Here is an 18,546-nt window from a genome sequence, read left to right on the forward strand (position 1 = left end):
CTCTAAGGTAGGCCCTAGCTAGCCCTATGGACAGGGTGCTGTGTAGGTAAAAGGTCAGACATGTGCCTTAACTGTGTGGCATGTCCTGGTAGTGACCATCCGCCTATTTGTTTCTCACTGCTGTGAGGCAGCCCTCTCATAGGTTTGCTTTGGGGATTCCCTGATATCTGCTTCAGAGGTAATTGCTGACATGAGTGGTAGTGTGACCATGTTTGGAATAGTAGAGATCATGCTCATTTGTGTAAGCATATTTAGTTTTATTTTAGAAATGGCACTTTTAGAAGTAGGCATTTCTGTGTGCTCATGTCTTTGTGCCCTGCCTGGTTGTGCATTGACAGTCTAGTTCTGACTGAGAGGGTGTGTGCTTTTACTCCAGCCAGTCCCTGGGTAGGGTTGAGCTGCTTGGGTGACTCTGTGCTAGGCTGAATAGGCTGGTCTGCTTTTGAAGTGGTGGGAGGAGCAGCACCTGAATAGGGCATGTGCCAAACCTCCCACAATGCTGGCTCTACCCCCTCTGCTGTGTTTGAGGCCAGGGCTTACAATGTGAATTGGTGGTGTTATGCACTTGTAAATGTGTTTTAAAAGTGCCCTCCATTTGGGAAGACACTTTGTGGACTTGGACATCGCGGAGTTGGGGTGCAATGATTGAGTCGGCTTTGTTAAAGATGTGGTGTGGGCATGAGTCGGTGGGGGAGCCGGAGTGGATGGTGCTCATTGTGCGGGCGGTGTCTTCGGTGCTGACCGGTTTCCAGGTGCAGAGGGTGGCGGTTGGGTGCGCTGGTTCGATGTCTGGTGGTTGGTCTGTGTGCCGAAGCTGTTGTGTATGTCGACGATCTTGCTGTGAAAGGTGCGGTGAATTCCTCGTTTGGATAAAAAGTATAAGGCACCAGATACTGCACCGGCCTGTTTGGTAGGACATCCCAAACCATATTCGGTTGTTAAACAGGCGGCCCAGAAGAACTCAAGGAATCCTTCTGCCCCGTCATCAGCACCTCTGGATAAGGAAGGCAGGAGGTTAGACAACATTGGGAAACGTTTCTCTTCAATGTCTGCACTGACAGTGAAGGAAGCCAATGCTGTAGCGCTTTTAGGGCGCTACAATAGGCAACTATGGGCAGATATCGCCCCCATATCCATATGAGCTGCCTGACGAATCAAAAGAAGAGGTACAAAAGATTTTGCTAGAAGGTGAGACTTCGGCATCGGACATAATAGACTGTGCGATGGATATCGCTACCACAGGATTTAGCCAGCTGGCTGGAGCGGCAGTCTTGCGAAGACAAGGTTGGCTAAGGGCAACTTCCTTTCGTCCTGAGATACAAACGAAAATATTGGATGTGCCCTATGATGGTCAGTCTCTTTGGCTCACAGATTGACGCGCTGCGTAAAAAAGGACACGAACACTGCTAGAGCATTGGGCACTCTCCAGTACAAAAACCAGTCCTTTCGTGGTTCCAGGGGTAGAGGACAGTCCTCTTATAGAGGGAACTACCAATACAGGTCTTCATATTCTTCGGGCCAGAATAGATCTCAGTACCAGCAACATAGCCAACAATCTTCTTATGGCAAGTCGTCCTTTCGTGGTAAAGGCCAGCGAAAAAACAGACTTAGACAATGACCTTTTTCTTCAGCCAGAGTCCTTTCCATCATCAAAAATTGGAGGAAGAATTTCACATTTTTTAAAAAAATTGGTAGATTACCACGGACCGTTAAATTCTACAATTAGTCCAATTCGGCCATTCTTTGGAATTCATACATATTCCTCCCCAATCTCCTCCCCGCCCTATGCTTCACAAAAATGTATGGCAGCTTCTCCGAGAGCTCTTATGATCCAGAAAGGGGCAATAGAGAAAGACCCTCTATCTCAATGGGGGAAGGGATTTTAGTCTCTTCTTTTTAATTTGAAAAAATGGAAACCGATTTTGGACCTCAGGGCCCTCAACAAATTCCCGAAGAAGCAGTTGTTTTGCATGGTAACGATCCAGGAGGTCTTACAACTCTTGGAAAGGAAGATTACATGACGTCCCTGGACCTTCAGGACGCTTACTTCCATATCCTGATTGACAAAAATCACAAAAAATATTTAAGGTTTGCGGTGGCAGGCAGACACTTTTAATTTCGCTTCCTGCCTTTCAGGCTCAAGTCTGCTCCTTGCATCTTTACAAAGTGTCTCTTCCCCTTCCCCAGTAGCTGCATATCTCGGGCAGCACCATCAAGTCTTTCCATATCTGGACTACTGGCTGATAAAGGCTCCAACCTTGGAAAGCGCGTCCAGATCTTCAAACGCTTGGCTGCAGCTTCTCAATCATTTAGGACTCTCGCTCAATCGGAAGAAATCAGTCCTTCTACCTTCTCAGCGCATCAACTTCCTAGGGGCAATCCTCGACACACGACTGAGGAAAACCTTGCCATCTCAATCAATCATCGCATTTATATAGCGCACTACTTACCCAGAGGGTCTCAAGGCGCTGGGGGAGGGGGGATCTGCTACTGCTCGAACAACCAGGTCTTGAGTTGCTTCCTGAAGGCGAGGTGGTCCTGGGTCAGGCGGAGGTGGGTGGGGAGGGAGTTCCATGTCTTGGCGGCGAGGTAAGAGAAGGACCGTCCCCCTGTGGTGGCTCTACGGATGCGGGGGACAGCGGCGAGGGCGTGGCTGGCCGATCGAAGCTGGCGTTTGGGAGCTTAGAAGTTGAGGCGGCTGTTGAGGTATCCTGGACCTTGGCCATGTAGGGCTTTGTGTGCGTGGGTGAGGAGACGGAAGGTGATTCTCTTGTTGACCGGGAGCCAGTGCAGATCTCTCAGGTGTCCGGAGATGTGGCTGCGACGGGGGATGTCCAGGATGAGTCATGCTGAGGCGTTCTGGATCCGCTGGAGTCTCTTCTGGAGTTTGGCGGTGGTTCCGGCGTAGAGGGTGTTGCCGTAGTCCAGACGGCTGGTAAGAGGGCCTGGGTGACCGTCTTCCTGGTCTCGGTGGGGATCCACCGGAAGATATTACGTAGCATGCGCAGGATGTTGAAGCACGACGCGGAGATGGCGTTGACTTGTCTGGTCATGGAGAGGGAGGAGTCCAGGATGAAGCCCAGGTTGCGTGCGTGGTCTGTTGGTTTGGGTGCGCTGCCTAGGGCCGGGGGCCACCAGGAATCGTCCCAAGCGGTGGGTGAGGATCCCAGGATGAGGACTTCCGTCTTATCTGAGTTCAGTTTCAGGCGGCTGTTCTTCATCCATTCGGCTACCTCTTTCATCCCTTCGTGAAGGTTGGCTCTGGCGGTGGCGGGGTCGTTGGTAAGGGAGAGGATCAGCTGGGTGTCGGCGTAGGAGATGATGTTGAGGTTGTGCTGGCGTGCGATGTCTGCGAGGGGGCTCATGTAGACGTTGAAGAGGGTTGGACTGAGCGAGGAGCCTTGAGGGACGCCGCAGATGACTTCGGTGGCTTCAGATCTGAACGGAGGGAGGCGGACTCTGTGTCCTTCCGGCGAGGAAGGAGATGATCCACTCCAGTGCCTTCTCCTGGACTCCGACGTTGCTGAGGCGTTGTACTAGGGTACGATGGCAGACTGTGTCGAAGGCCGCGGAGAGGTCGAGGAGGATGAGGGCCGCTGTTTCTCCGTTGTCGAGCAGCGCTCGGATGTCATCGGTGACTGCGATCAGGGCGGTCTCGGTGCTGTGGTTGGCCCGGAAGCCAGACTGCGAGGGGTCGAGGGATCCGTTCGTCTCGAGGAAGGCGGCCAGCTGCTTGTTGACAGTCTTCTCAATGACTTTTGCAGGAAACGGGAGCCGCGAGATGGGGCGGTAGTTTTTGAGGTCGGTGGGGTCAGCCGATGGCTTCTTGAGAAGAGCGCTGAGTTCGGCGTGCTTCCAGCTCTCCGGGAAGGTAGCAGTGTCGAAGGAGGTGTTGATGATGTCCCGCAGGTGGGGTGCGATGATAGCGTCAGCCTTGTTGAAGACGTGAGGGCAGGGGTCGGTCGGAGTTCCGGAGTGGATGGAGTTCATCGTGCAGACGGTGTCTTCGGTGCTGATCGGAGTCCAGGCGCGGAGGGTGGTGGTGGGGGGCGGTGGTTCGGTCGTGGTGATCGTCGGTTGAGTGTTGAAGCTGTTGTGTATGTCAAGAGAGAAAGACTAAGATTTTACAATTGGCTACTCTCGTGGCTTCAAAGAGGACCTTAACGGTCTGCCTTTTCAAATCCTTACGAGGAGTGATGTCATCATGTATCCTCTTGATAGCTCCCTGCCGTCTACGGATGTGCCCTCTACAGGAGGCACTCTCAAAACAATGGATCCAATGCATAGGGTCGTTTGACGATCTCCTAAAAGTAACTTCTCACATGGTCAAGACCCTCCAATGGTGGATGTCAGATCGGAATCTTTCTTAGGGGTTACCATTCCAGCTGCTCCGCATATCACAACAGACTCCTCCTTGGAAGGTTGGGGGGCTTTTCTTCTAGAACTACAGATAAGCGGAAAGTTGTCTCCCTTAGAAAAAGGGCTCCATATCAATCTCCTGGAACTGCGGGCGGTCTTCCTCACCCTTCAAGCCTTTCTTCCAAGAATTAAAAATTCACTTGTGGTCGTCCGTACGGACAACAATACGACGATGCACGACCTCAACAAACCGGGAGGGTTTTGCTCTCTGACACTCATGAGTAGCAAAAGATCTGGAACTGGTTAATTGGACACATCTCTTCGGGCGTAGTACGTCCCAGGCATGGACAATGTAATCGCCGACTCATTAAGCATACCGAGGACAACGTCTCACGAATGGGAACTGGATCGAAGAATCTTCAACCAAATCTTATCGTGATGGGGCACTCCTCAGATCGACCTGTTCGCCACAGGATCCAACACCAAATGCCCACACTTGGCAAGTTGGCATCCCCAGAAAGGGTCTCTAGGGAATGTATCTTCGATTTCATGGTGCAACGGCTTTGCTTACGCCTTTCCACCATTTTCTAGGATTCCCAGGGTCCTCAGAGTTGAAAGCGAAGCCTTGTAAACATTCTGGTAGCCCCAACTTGGCCACGCCAACATTGGTTCACGGAACTCCACTGTCTATCTCTGGAACCGCCGATCCGATTGAGATAGTTCCCGTCTCTTCTCACGATGAGCAACCAACAAGTCTAACATCCGAATCTAGCCTCTCAAATTAGCGGCTTGGCTCCTGAGTTCAGAGAACTTCTGAATTTGAATATTCCCCCAGACTGTAGAGCCATTCTAGCTCTAGCACGGGCGGATAGCACCAACAGAACATACTCTTTAAAATGGAAGAGATTTTGCATCTGGTGTAAGGCTCACTTTATACATCTTTTCTCTTCCTCTCTGGAACAAATACTGCCTTATCTTCTCCATCTGGCGAACTCGGGCCTTGCTCATGCTTCTATCGAGGTCTACTTGGCAGCGATATCTTGTTACAGAAGATCTCATACTGGCCCTTCTCTTTGGTCTCACAGATTAATCAAGCAGTTTTTAAAAGGACTCTACAGAACTTTCCCCCCTGTGAGGATTTTGCCACCTACCTGGCATCTCAAAACACTCCTTAACCAGCTCATGAAACATCCCTTTGAGCCAGTTCACAGGGCTGACCTGAAATACCTTTCTTGGAAGACAGCCCTCCTACTTGCATTCACTTCCGCAAGAGGAAGTCTGACTTCCATCTCAACGAACCTGTGGTCTTACGCTCGCTCTTCCCCAATCCTACTACGGCAGCGGAAAGGTCGTTACACTCTCTGAATCTTAAGCAATGCCTAAAATTTTATATTGAAAAGACACTTTCAGGAAGTCTCATCAGCTATTTGTGGCTTACAATACACCCAGGAGGGGTCTTCCACTCACCAAACAAAGTATTTCCCGCTGGATTTCTGCAGCTATTTCGTTTTGTCATGAACAAGCAGGGCAACCCCTACAATCCAAAGTGAGAGCCCACTCTACCAGGGCAATAGCTACATCCATGGCGCTTTTTGCAGGAGTGCCGGTTATAGACCTTTGTAGAGCAGCAACATGGAAGTCGCCACATACCTTCACTAGACATTACTGCCTGGATACAGAACTCCTGAAAGAGGCTGCGGTGGGACAAGCAGTACTTCGTCATCTGTTTCAGTAGAGGTGAGCCTTCTTTTCATCCCTCCATCAGTGGCGGCTAGTGATCTTTGAAAAAGGTGAGGTGTAATACCTGGCCCGAATTTCATAGACATACTCCAGAGTGGTGTGACGGCAGTTATCCCTCAGTAAATTTTCTTCTTTAAAAAAATAAGGCAAAAACATGCATTTTCCTGTACAGTGATCATAGAAAAAGCTAAAAGGCGCAATAGGTTCTACAACAGTACATGAATTGGGGGCCAGTACATATTAATGCTAAACTAGAATGAGGGATATTATCTTTAGTAGAAGTCCTTAGTGCATGTTTCCAAGATGGAAAAAGTTCCCCAACTTATTAGGTGGCAGTTATGAGTAATGATGACCATAGAGGTTTCACATTATTGGTCAGTGTGTTTCCTTAAATATTAGTGATTTTAACTTTAAGCCTGCAAATGTATGTTGCAGACCTATCACTTTTCAGGTCATACTGCGTGCATACTAATTGGCTGTGACAGACCATATACTCTGTATGCCCTTATGTGCCAGGAAAAGCGCCAGTATGTCCAGTTTCTGTCAGTAGAACGTTTTTGCACGCTCACTAACACATGCGTTATTTGATTGTAATAGTTTTGCTCTTTAGCCATTTACAGGCTTTCCATTTCTAGAGTTTGTGTGCCTATCACTAACAGCCCATATACTCTGTATGCCCTTATGTGCCAGGAAAAGCCCCAATATGTCCAGTTTCTGTCAGTAGAACGTTTTTGCACGTTCACTAACACGTGCGTTCTTTTAATGTAATAGTTTTGCTCTTTATCCATTTACAGGCTTTCCATTTCTAGAGTTTGTGTGCCAATCACTATATTTTTAAAAAAGCCTGTCTCCTGTCACTGCATCCATCATCTGCTAGGTATGCTCAGCATTAATAACCCACTGGTGCAATACCTTATTCGATTTCCATCTCGTTCATGCACTCTCTCACCATGTTTCTATCTACCCCTGTCATGCTCTCTTGCACCCTATTTCTCTCACATCGTCTTTTCTCTCTCCCTCACCCTGCTGTCTGTTGCAAAAAAAAAAAACATCTTGTGGGAATAGTTTGAATGGCAATTAAAACGCCATCTGCAAGGAAATTGTAATAAGCAGTTTTAAAGGCTAGTTTGCGAGATAATAACGTGACAAACCGGCTCTTGAAGTACAGACACATATCTACTTCCGGAAGATTACTGAAATGTGCCGGGCACTGTGATTCAGCGTACTAGCTCGATACCACAATAGGTTCAAGTACGCCTGCACAGAAACCACTAAAACGATGGTGTGGTGTTAAAGAGGGGAAGGCCAACATCTTCCTGGGCATTTCCTAGTGTTATTATACAGATGCGTGTAAACTCGGTGCACTCAGTTTTGCACTGGTGAAAAAAACGGCAAATCATTGGTACTCACCACCATCCTGAAAATGATTGACAGCGAATGAGGAAGGAGCATAGACTAGCAATGTCCCATCGGAGACTGGAGTTGAGTCCGGGCAGGAATTTGGTTGTGCTAGGGAACTCCATTTGCTTTAATGGAGATAGAACGGTGCAGGTACTTACTACCTACCCGCAGAGTGGCTGCTTGCTGCTGAGTAATACGGGTACTCTGACATTAAAAATATTGCAGCAGTGCTGAGAAGTGCAGGGACCTCCCTTTCAAATTACAAAAGTGCAGGTGCTCTGTACCGGAGAGTACCTGCCCATTTGAAGCGATATATATATATATATATATATAGCCCCCCGCACCCTAGCATTCAAACAAAGCCAATATGTGTTTCATTGTTTTGAGATGTCATTTGGATTGTTTTAAAAGTGCATTTGTTTCATGTACTTTGTGCAACACATTATGGCGTATTTATGTGCGTATTGTAGCTATTCCCTCCGACAGTCGATTAGCAGAGCACTGTTTGTGTTGCATATTTCGTCTGTTACCACGGTGTGTGGCTTGACACACCCGAACAATCTCTCAAAGCTCTCGGGAGAGCTTTCACCTTACCTGAGGTACTTGCAGGACCTGAAAGGTGCCATCGTAGACTCTTAGAACCAATGCTTTAAATGGGTCGGTACTGTCCGGTAGGGAGTGCCAGCACTTTTTTATTATATTTTGAGAGGGAGAGTACTTCTCAAGATTGACGTAATACTTGCACGTCTCAGAAACAAGCAGGCACTCTGTTATAGAGTACCTGCAGTTCTATTTCTCAATTTCAAGCACTGCTTACAGGCAAGGCTTCTGTGCAGACTGGGAGGGAATCCGAGCCGCTAGTAGGGCTGGGCAACAGCCACTCGTGTGGAAGGCTCTAGCATCGGTCACTTATTTGCGAGTAACGCCCGTCTGATAACTCACACAAAATGCTGCTGTGGTAGCTGCACTGGTTTGTGCGCGCTCGGCTATTCATTATCCTGAGGAGACCAATAGGCTTTGCACCATCGATTTGAAAATGACCAGATGTCTATAGCGCACTGAAAGCGGGAACAGGTGGCTATAATCCCTATGTCAATATGTCCTTGCTGTTATGAGCCAGGGTTGCGGGGACAGATTTACCTGCCTATTCAGTAACTTCTCTCCCCGGGGCCCACTCGCAGGTCACTTTTCCTCCCTCCCAATAAACCCGGCCGAGGGTTGAAACTCCAGCCCACCCCCTCCTTTCTCGGCCTCTGCGTAGATACACTTACTGTCCAAAGATCAGTAAGGCTATTGCAAAAGAAAATTCTCAGTATTTCTGGCTGGTTCAACAGGGCGCGCGCCACTGGAATCTGGCTGGGGGCTGCCCTGACTCTCCTCATACCGCCTCACTGCACCAGCTGGGGACGGACCTGCTCCAGTTGCTGGCGGCTCGCAATTCTAGAGGGGGTCGGGGCACATAAAAAACGTACCTACATGATCCTGTTCCCGCGCTGCCTCTCCGTCCAGTTCCTGGGCCGGTCCGGAGCAGGAACAGGTCTGGTCGGTCCGGAGTGAGGGCAACTTCAAACTGACGGCCGGTGTCTCATTCTCAGCCAATCCAGACCCAGCATTAGCAGCACCAGGATTGGCTAGGGCACTGATACCGCCTGCCCACTAGGAGACCGGGGGCTGCGATGTCCTCTCGATTTCCCCCCTCCCTCGCTCTCCTAATGTAATAGGGGCTGACTGACAGTGCGCATGTACGGGCTGGTCATGAAAATGACCAGCCCAAACTCGATCATGCGCACCATGCTCTCGCCCTGTCAGTGACAGTCTGGCTGTCACTCAAACAGGGTTGAGTGCTGCTGCAGCCCCGCCCCAAACCCTTCAGCGTCCGATTGCCGCGAGCGCGTCCCAGCAGCACTGAGTCGAGAAATTGAATTGCTTTTTGCTTTGCCTAGTTTGCTTGCTATAACAAATTTAGTGGACATGTGGCTAGTAGGGCAACGCCCCAGCGCCCACAATGGACGCACCGCCACTGCCCTCCATTCTTCTAATGTATGCACATTTCTCTATTGTATAATTTGGTGGTATTTCTTGCGAATGCATGTTTCTATTAGTCCTTTGATATGTTATCCAATGACTTGTATATCCTATGCCATCCGAAATGTGCTTTGTTCATTGCTTGCTACTCTGATTCAGGCATGTGAATCTATGAAAGACACCCCTAATACTGGATAAGAAATGCGTTACTTACCTGTAACTGCAGTTATCCAGTATTGGTGTCTTTCATAGATTCACATGCAACCCTCCCGCCTCCCCTGGAAGGGCTCACCTTCTCTCAGTAATACGCCTACTTAGCTTTGTGCGTTCGAAAATCTGAGGGACTGAGGCTCCTTCCAGGAGGGTTCTAGAGGGAGGTGACAGCTAATTGGCTCTTTTCTGGAGTTTGGTCCTTTCTACAAAAGGACAGGGATATGTTACTAATGTGAGGCCTTTTAGGCCTATCTATGTATGTCTTGGGACAATACTTTATTTATATACCGGGGACTCCCATTCCGATGACTGGGAATTATTCAGGCATGTGAAATCTAGGAAAGACACCAATACTGGATAACTGCAGTTACAGGTAAATAACGCATTTCTTAATTGCATTCCAATGCAAAAATGTGTCCTGTTTTATACTTGCCTTTGATATGATGTATTTGATATATCGTGTAAAGTTGGGTCCTAAAGAAAATATATATATATATAGGACCTACTGTGTCTTTCCTAAAAACATTTCCTAGACCTATTTGCCTCAATGAACCACTGTTCTTTTCAACATCACACATAGGACGCACTAGCTCACTAATATGCCTACATCTAACAGAGTACACATGATGTATTTATAGTTCATAGGTAAACATAGGATTATTAGCGGCAGACACCCTTGACAGCAAAGCTGGGTTTAAAGGCAGTCACCCATCAGTTCCTGCCTTGAATCCTCGACCACCGTATCCCCGACAACTTTCCCTACCAAGTAGGCCTGTGCAGTGAACTTAGCTCAGTTTGCAGAGTTTTCTGCACTACACGGAGCTCGCGGAGTGCAGAAAACTCTATTGCAATGTGCAGCAGAGGTTTTTTTTTCTCCCACTTGTGAATGGTATGGTCGCGAGCTGCGGTTCAGGTAGAATTTCTTCCCGAGCGGCAGAAATACCAGCAAAAACTGAAGTTATCACTCACTCCACCACTCGCGGAACTTTGTGGAGGTTTTTTAGGTCTCGCCTGTCGATGCGCATGCGCATCGAGCAAGCGAGAGTATTGGGACTTATCCACTCTTTATCCACACTGCAAGGAATCGTGGCGATTCCTTGCAGTGTCCGTGACTTTTAAGCTCAATACGCATGCGCATTGAGCTTAAAAGCGCGTGCACGTCCGTCTTGGTTTATCCGCTCCGCCCCCTCCCCTTCCCGCCGTGTCGCATTTCTCCTCCCCCCTCCCCTCTCTTCCCTCCGTCTTGTTTGTTATTTTACCCGCTCCGCCCCCTCCCCTTCCCGCCGTGTCGCATTTCTCCTCCCCCCTCCCCTCTCTTCCCTCCTTTTTTTTGAGTGCGCAAAAAGAACCATTGTCGGCTTAAAGTGGACTCGTACCTGTCCATCGCATATCATTGACTTGCTTGGTCATTTACATTTGCTCCATTCTTATTGGTTCACTTGTAGGCTTTACTTCCTCTTGCATTTGTCCCCTCCCCTGGAGCATGGCTGCATTTACTTGCATCCGTCCACAAATCCCTTTTCATGCACCATTTTTGTTACGCAGTCAGAGTGAGCAAGTGTTTTGCAGTGGTCTCCCTCATGTACTGCTCTTCCCCCTCCGTCATGCTCTGTGTTGCTCTCCCGCATGTACTTCTCGTCCCCCTCCACCATGCTCGGTGTTGCTCTCCCGCATGTACTTCTCTTCCCCCTCTGCCATGCGACATGTTGCTCACCCATGTGCTTCTCCCTCACCGGCCTCAGTGATGCGCTGCTTGACCTGGGCTTTGCCTGCTCCCGTTCCTCACCTGCCTCAGTAATGCGCTGCCTGACATGTGCTTCACCCTTATCTGCCTCAGTAATGCGCTGCTGGAACTCCTGTGCCTCACCTACTCCAGGTTGCTTTCTTGCCAGTAGTATTCCTTGCCTGCTTCATGTTTCGCTCGTCAGTTTGCTTTATTCCACCCCTCACTGCTCGGTCACCCGTTTGCTTTACAACACCCCCCCCCCCCCCCCCCCCCCCCGCCCTACCTACTATGTTCCTGCAATTGTGTTGCTTCCACCAGCCCTGCTATGTTGCTTCTGTCCCAGTGGTCTCTCCTGCCAAACCAGTGTTACATTCCCTCACCCACTTAAAAAAATTCACACTTCAACCAATTCAATTCCAATCAGCTCCGCCCCCTCCCCTTCCCGCCGTGTCGCATTTCTCCTCCCCCCTCCCCTCTCTTCCCTCCGTCTTCAGTAGAAATTGTGGCTGTAGAATCAAATAAGCTTTATTGCAAAAAGTGTTCGGAGCGGCCATCTTTGAGAGAGTTTACTCCCGTAACATCCACCACCCTCTCAATGCAGATAAATGCACCCTCTCCAGAGCTTTCCGTGAACCTTGTTGATGTAGTCTTTCTTTTATGTCTAGTGTTAAACAGTTATCCGAACATGGCAGCGCTGGAGCTGGCTTTGACGGGAAGAGTTCTACTTTCCTGCTTTAAGGGGCGGTCTGATCTGTAGGTTGCTTCTCTGCTTTAGCGCCAAATTTAAAGATCGCCATCTTGCCGGATCTTCGTTCTGTTTATTTATTCTGGTATAAAGGAATATTTCAAAGAGGTTTCTGCTGAGTTTGTAGTCTGGATGGCGCCCGTAACTAAAGGTAGGCACCGGAGAGGTGCTCATTGTGCCATGAACATATCGTAGTTTGCATGTAAACGCAGTCTAGTAAAGAACTAGGATATCTTAATGAGTTCAGAGTTGAAAACACTAGAGGTGCTGTCACTCATGTCTTCTGTCAGTTGCGCATGTTTGTCATAGATATGAAATATTCTACAATCGGAGAGAAAATGTCAAAATGACAAGAGATTATGGTTTAAGTAATTCGGCTCTGGACTTTTGTTTACATGAGACTTCCTGTGTCCAAACAATGTTACAATCACTTGAGGTATTGAGGCGGGGATTTGCAAACTGATGCTAACAGCCGAAGAGTCAGTCTTGAAGGATTTTCATAACCTACATCAGTTCTATTCAGTGATGAAAAATTATCATTCTCAGTATTCATCTGGACATGAAATGCAGCTGTGCAAACTTAAAATAACTCTGTGGGGGTGTGTTCTTGGAGGGGAAGGGGCTCATGCTAAGTATTGCCTGAGAGGCACTTATGCACACATCAAGCCTCTTTACATTCACCCCCTAAATCTTGCTAAACCCTACGATCGTCAGGTTTTTAGGTCTCGCCTCAACCCCTCACCCTCAACCCCTCACTCACCCGCACTCACTCATCCTCACTCACCCTCAACCCCTCACCCACCCTCACCCTCACTCACCCTCACCCTCAACCCCTCACTCACTCTCACTCACCCTCACTCAGCCTCAACTACTCCCCCTCACCCTCACTCACCCAAAACCACTCACCCTCACTCACCCTTACCCTCACTCACCCTCAACCCCTCACCCTCACTCACTCACCCTCAACCCCTCACTCACCCTCACTCTCACTCACCCTCACTCAGCCTCAACTACTCCCCCCTCACCCTCACTCACCCAAAACCCCTCACCCTCACTCACCCTTACCCTCACTCACCCTCAACCCCTCACCCTCACTCACCCTCACTCACCCTCAACCCCTCACTCACCCTCAACCCCTCACTCACCCTCACTCACACTCACCCTCACTCACCTTCAACACCTCAACCCCTCCCTCACTCACCCTCACTCACTCACCCTCACTCACCCTCACTCACCCTCACTCACCCTCACTCACCCTCACTCACCCTCACCCTCACACAGTGCAATAGTTCTCAGACCATTTCAGTTAGAGCTTTTAGAAATGTTTATGGCTTTTTTTATTTGTCATACTTTCGCATTGGCTACAGGAAACAAAAATGCTAAACATTTACAAAAAAAACCATAAACAATTCTAAAAGCACTAACTCTAATGGTGCGAGACCTATTGCATTTCCAATGCTTGTTTGTAACTTGGCAGAGTTCCGTGTAGCAAACTCCGTGAACTATGCTCAGGCCTACATACCAAGATGCCAAGACAAAGGACCCCTAGGTGGATCACATTACCCTAAACAGCCCAAGGCCAAAGATGAGGAGACCGTTTTCAACCCAGGAGACGTCCCTTCAGAGTTGGCCTCCTGATATTTCGGTGAGTGAACACCCCTGCAGTCCGCATTGCTAGCACCTAAACTGCCTCTAAGCAGTATACCGCCCAACCCTACCTGGGGCACCAAAAAAACGCCTATCTCAGGATGGTAAACCTAACCAGGGTACTTACCCTCCTTTTGCTGGGACAAAGATCCACAGCAGAACGCGAGGGCATTATTCTGATGCTTAAGGCTTACAAGATGGGTTGTGTGATGTTTATGGTGTCTGATACCTCAGTTTAAAAGGTGTTAAAAACATATGCCCTTTCACTCCTGCTGAGCGCCCTGAGGGCTAAGGGTTATTTATAGTTCAGTCACTATGTAGGTAGATAACCACTGGCTCACCTAATTCATGTCACACCCCTGGGAAGTCTACTTCCCGCTGCGGTGTCCTTCTCCCTTCTGTGCCGGGTACACTCTACTAATATAAGAGTCCAGTCAGCCAAGTCCTTGTGTCTATACCCAAGCAGAACGTGAAGACTTAGCAAGGCAGGCAGTCTCGTAACCCTCATAACCACTCCAAGTAATCTTGGGTATCACCTGACGTACTGGGAAGCAGTGGGTGCACTAGGAAAAGCAAACTGGGCCCCAGTGGTCCGAGGACCACACCATCCATTTTCCTCCAGCCCGAGAAAATGATGGGACTGCCCCATGCAGTGGCACTGATCCCAAAGAGTTGAAGGGGCCCTCTTCACCCCCTTAATGGGTCGTTTTCCTTACCGGAGTTATGAAATTGAAAAGGCAGGACGCTGTTTCTTTCTACCTTTAAAAACCCCATGCCACCTTTGTGACCAGTAAAGTGCGTACCAACCTGCCTCCCTTCAATGGCCCCTCCATTCCGGATCAGAAGCCATAGAGAAGGAGGAACAAGAGGGCCCTACCTCCCAACTCACCCAGCCCCCGTGAAACTGCGAACGCACCCCACCCAACACCTCCAAAGACCATCCGCTCCCAGAGAAAAACCCTACTTCTATGATTGGAAGACACTGTTTCTGTTAACAGTGGTGCAGTAAAAAGCCAGTACTAATAGGTACTGGTGTGGGTCTATTTGGCCTGAATTGTTACCTGCGTCTGATGTCTGATGCTCACATCCCAGCGTGCTCCCCACAAGTCTTTCTCCTGCATCCCCAGTGTACTCTTACCAAACCTGCACCGTTCATATCCCTTTCAAATCCCCACCCACCACTCACCCCATGCAACGTAGAAGCTGCTGCGACCTTTATTTCTTTGCTAAATCTGTGTGTGTGTGGGGGGGGGGGGGGCACCTGCCAACATCCAGGGGTTAAATAGCCCCCCAAAGGCAATGTTACACTCTACATTTATGACTGGGCTGTGGTCTGGTACGCCAAACAGAGTATATTACGTACGTTCTTCAACCTCCCTTCTTTACCAGCTTGGACTCTGCTCCCTGGGTGTGGTCTCCACTAAGGCCTTCGCTTTCAGCATATCTTTACCGAATCGGGAAGTGGGAGCGGCAGCCCGCCCAAGGGGAATTTCAGAAGCGGAATGGAGTCGCACTGCACCACCAACTTGTGCTCGGGTTACGACTGAAAGTTTCCAGATCCGGTCTGATGCCTGGGGAAATATTCAAAAAGTAGATTAAGGTTTATACCAGAAAGAGCTTTACCGGAGGTAAATAATAGCTTGCTCAGTTTGTATAGTATGACCAGCAAAATTATTCCCTAAAACACATTGAGGCTTAAGAGAAGATCAAATGTGGTTTCAGAAACTGACTTCAGTCCTATTCCATTTTAAGCCTGGCTTGTTTTCCTGACCCGATTGTGCTGAATAGATTAACTTTTTTTTATGGAAAACCTCTTGAAAGAGATCTGGAAATAAAAGGGTGCACATCTTCAAAGAGGCTCAGCTAAAGATTTTGTTCTAGATTTCAAGCGTGCGTTTGCTTTTTATTGAGTGATGTTAACTGATCTATATACTTTGCTTTTGAGTTTTGTCACTGATCTTATTTGTTTTTTCTGCCAGGCGTATGTGGTGCTGGGCCAGTTTCTAGTGCTGAAGAAAGACGAAGAGCTATTCAGAGAGTGGCTGAAGGACACATGTGGTGCCAATGCGAAACAAGCGAGGGACTGTCAAGGCTGCCTGAAGGAGTGGTGTGATGCCTTTTTGTAAACTTCAATGGATCCACCACAAAATGTATTTGGAAGTCTTCTGCAGTTAGCCATTCAAAACATTGCACCTATAGACATTAAACTGAATCCCACCGAATCCTGCTCCCGCCTCATCCCCCACCCCTTCGTGCCCCAGCCCCATAGTAAATCTAATTTTAATATTTAACAGCTCATTTATTGAAGTGCCATTTCAGATATCCAATTTTATAGCTCGCAGTGCAGTTTGATGCCTTTTACTGAAGGGAATTCAACAGAGAAACTAGCTCTATGGATTGTCTACTAGAAAAGGACGATTTGTGCTTTTTGTATTACCAGTTAGCACTGGACTGGGTTCTAACATGCATGCATTTGAGTCACATTGAGGTGTGTAATTAAAGGGTTCTTTTCGGCTTCAAACTAAGAATTTGTTGTACATGTGGTGGTGCGTCGTATGTTTTTATTACAATGCTGACTTTACTTTTTAAATCAACATGTGATCTCCTTGGTCTTTTATTTGTACTTGCATGCAACCAACATCACCACACACGTTTATACATTTGAAGCTCAGACCATGATAATGTTGTATGTGGTAAAAAGAGCCCTTTAGTTACTTGCAATGCAAATGGGTTGGGCATTAAATTATTTAAACCTGCTTGATGATGTGTTGCACCAACCAGAAAGATATGTATGAAGCCTCTCTAATGCTTAGTAAGACGCAGTCTTTGAGCAAAATAATATGTGCACACCTAATAAAATCAGACCTACCAAAGATGCACAATAGAATGGGGGGGGGGTGGGGAGACTGGGATGTTGAGAATGATTATTGGTGCTTGTTACTTTGGATTTAGATTGGGGGCATGAATTGGAAGGGATGTTGAGGAGGTTGTAAATGTTTAAATCAAACTTGTAGAGGGAAAAAACAAATTGCTTGCTTTTGCAATTGTGCACCATCTACTTGTGTATCTCTGATGCCTCGTTTTGTTGTCGGCTAACTACCAAGCCTTCATTTGCATGTTCAGATCAAAGGGAAGTACTTCACCAAACTGAACAGAAAACTTGGTCTTCTCCTTCCCCCCTTATTGCTCTGTTTTGTCGGAATCAACTTAATTCGATGCGGAAATCTGGCAGTCTTTCTAATGTGTTCATGTTACTGGAGAACTTTCTCGAGTTGTTATTCTTTGATAACCTCTCGAATTTTGTTTTAGACAATGTTTTGGAAATTAAACAGATCATTGCATATTTTTAAAATAAAAATTGTTTGATAACTCGTACCTCTGAAGTTTTTTATTGAGCTATGCCTTGCATTTATGAACTTTGTTCAGTGTGAGCTAGTAATTCATGTCTTTATAAAATACGTTGTCTGGAGTAAACGTCCGTCACCGCTTGAACAAGTAAATGCCAAAGCTCATCAGTGCATAATTCACGAAGACTGATTTACATAATCTGTCCTTCATTGTATGAAGATACTGTTGCAACAATATGTTTTTACCTAGGGTTTGTCAGATTTAAAAGAGCATGTCCTGTAATCTTTGAACAGATATGGTCATCCATTTCATTGCGGAGTTTTTTTGGGAGGGTACGGGACATGCTAACTTAAAATGCCAATAGAGCTTCGTGCCTGAACAATACTGATTACTAATAAAATGTTCACTTAAGTGAATGATCTACATGCGTTACCGAACTCCGAATCTTTTTTTATTTTGAAATGTTTACAATACACTTTCAAACCACCACTGGGAAAGTAAATGGGTCTGGGAGTAGTATGGTAAAGCATGCTGGCCCAGCATAAACACAGTAAAGCCACACAACTTTGAGAGCAAAACATGGTCTATATTGATGAAATCCTTACCGTGAATATTGTCCACTTCTTGTTCCCATGTCGAGTGAAGGTTGAATGGCAAGGAAGCCTTATTATAGGTATTTTTTTGCTGTCGTAACAGAAGGACAGACTAAAATGTGGATTTTCTTTGCCATCCCACCCTTTTTGACATAAAAAGAAATAAAAGGCCCTTCAATAGTCAGCCGTTTGTCTGAGGGAGAAAAAAAACTGGCGTCGTTACTTATAAGAAGCTGAGAGCTTCTAAAGATACAAGAGGAAAAGTGGTCAGGGTGGGAAAGTTAAAAGAAATAACACATTGGAGTGGGTGAGGGGATGAATGGAAGCTATGAGAGAGCTGCAGACAGGAGTTACGGGGAGCAACTCAAGGAAAAATATGAAAAGATAGAGCAAAAGCAATTGGTGGAAGGGGCTGCGGGTATACTCTAAAGTCATTGGCTTTAAAGAGGCTAGTCCAAAAGCCAGTAGTTGAATGGATAGGACCCAAAGACCATGAAATATAATTAGAAGCAATAGCTTTGAGATTTCCATGTTGGAAGCCAAGGGATTGGGAAAGCTAATGGAGGAGAGCGCAGCAACCCACAGATAGAAAATTCCAGCTTCTAATCCAGAAGTAAAATACTTCCTTAGTATATACTGTGCCTGCTCTGACCACCTGTGCTACTTCATCCCCATTTAATGGAAATATTGTGGCCATCGAGTAGACTTTAAGGACTGGGCAAAAGTCTACCCTTTCCAGTTCAGCTTCC

General features: G+C 47.4%; 1 protein-coding gene across 1 annotated transcript in view; it reads left to right on the top strand.

Annotated features, from left to right (window-relative positions):
* Window positions 1–17,231, top strand: part of BANF1 (barrier to autointegration nuclear assembly factor 1) — a 51,833-nt gene extending 34,602 nt beyond the window's left edge. Inside the window, exon 3 of the mRNA XM_086938295.1 lies at window positions 15,836–17,231. Coding sequence (XP_086794421.1) covers window positions 15,836–15,982 — 147 coding nt within the window. The 3' untranslated portion in view covers window positions 15,983–17,231. The remainder of the gene's footprint in view (window positions 1–15,835) is intronic.
* The last annotated feature ends 1,315 nt before the right edge of the window (window positions 17,232–18,546 follow it).

The sequence above is a fragment of the Lissotriton vulgaris genome, chromosome 9, assembly GCF_964263255.1.
Source record: "Lissotriton vulgaris chromosome 9, aLisVul1.2, whole genome shotgun sequence".
Classification (NCBI taxonomy): domain Eukaryota; kingdom Metazoa; phylum Chordata; class Amphibia; order Caudata; family Salamandridae; genus Lissotriton; species Lissotriton vulgaris.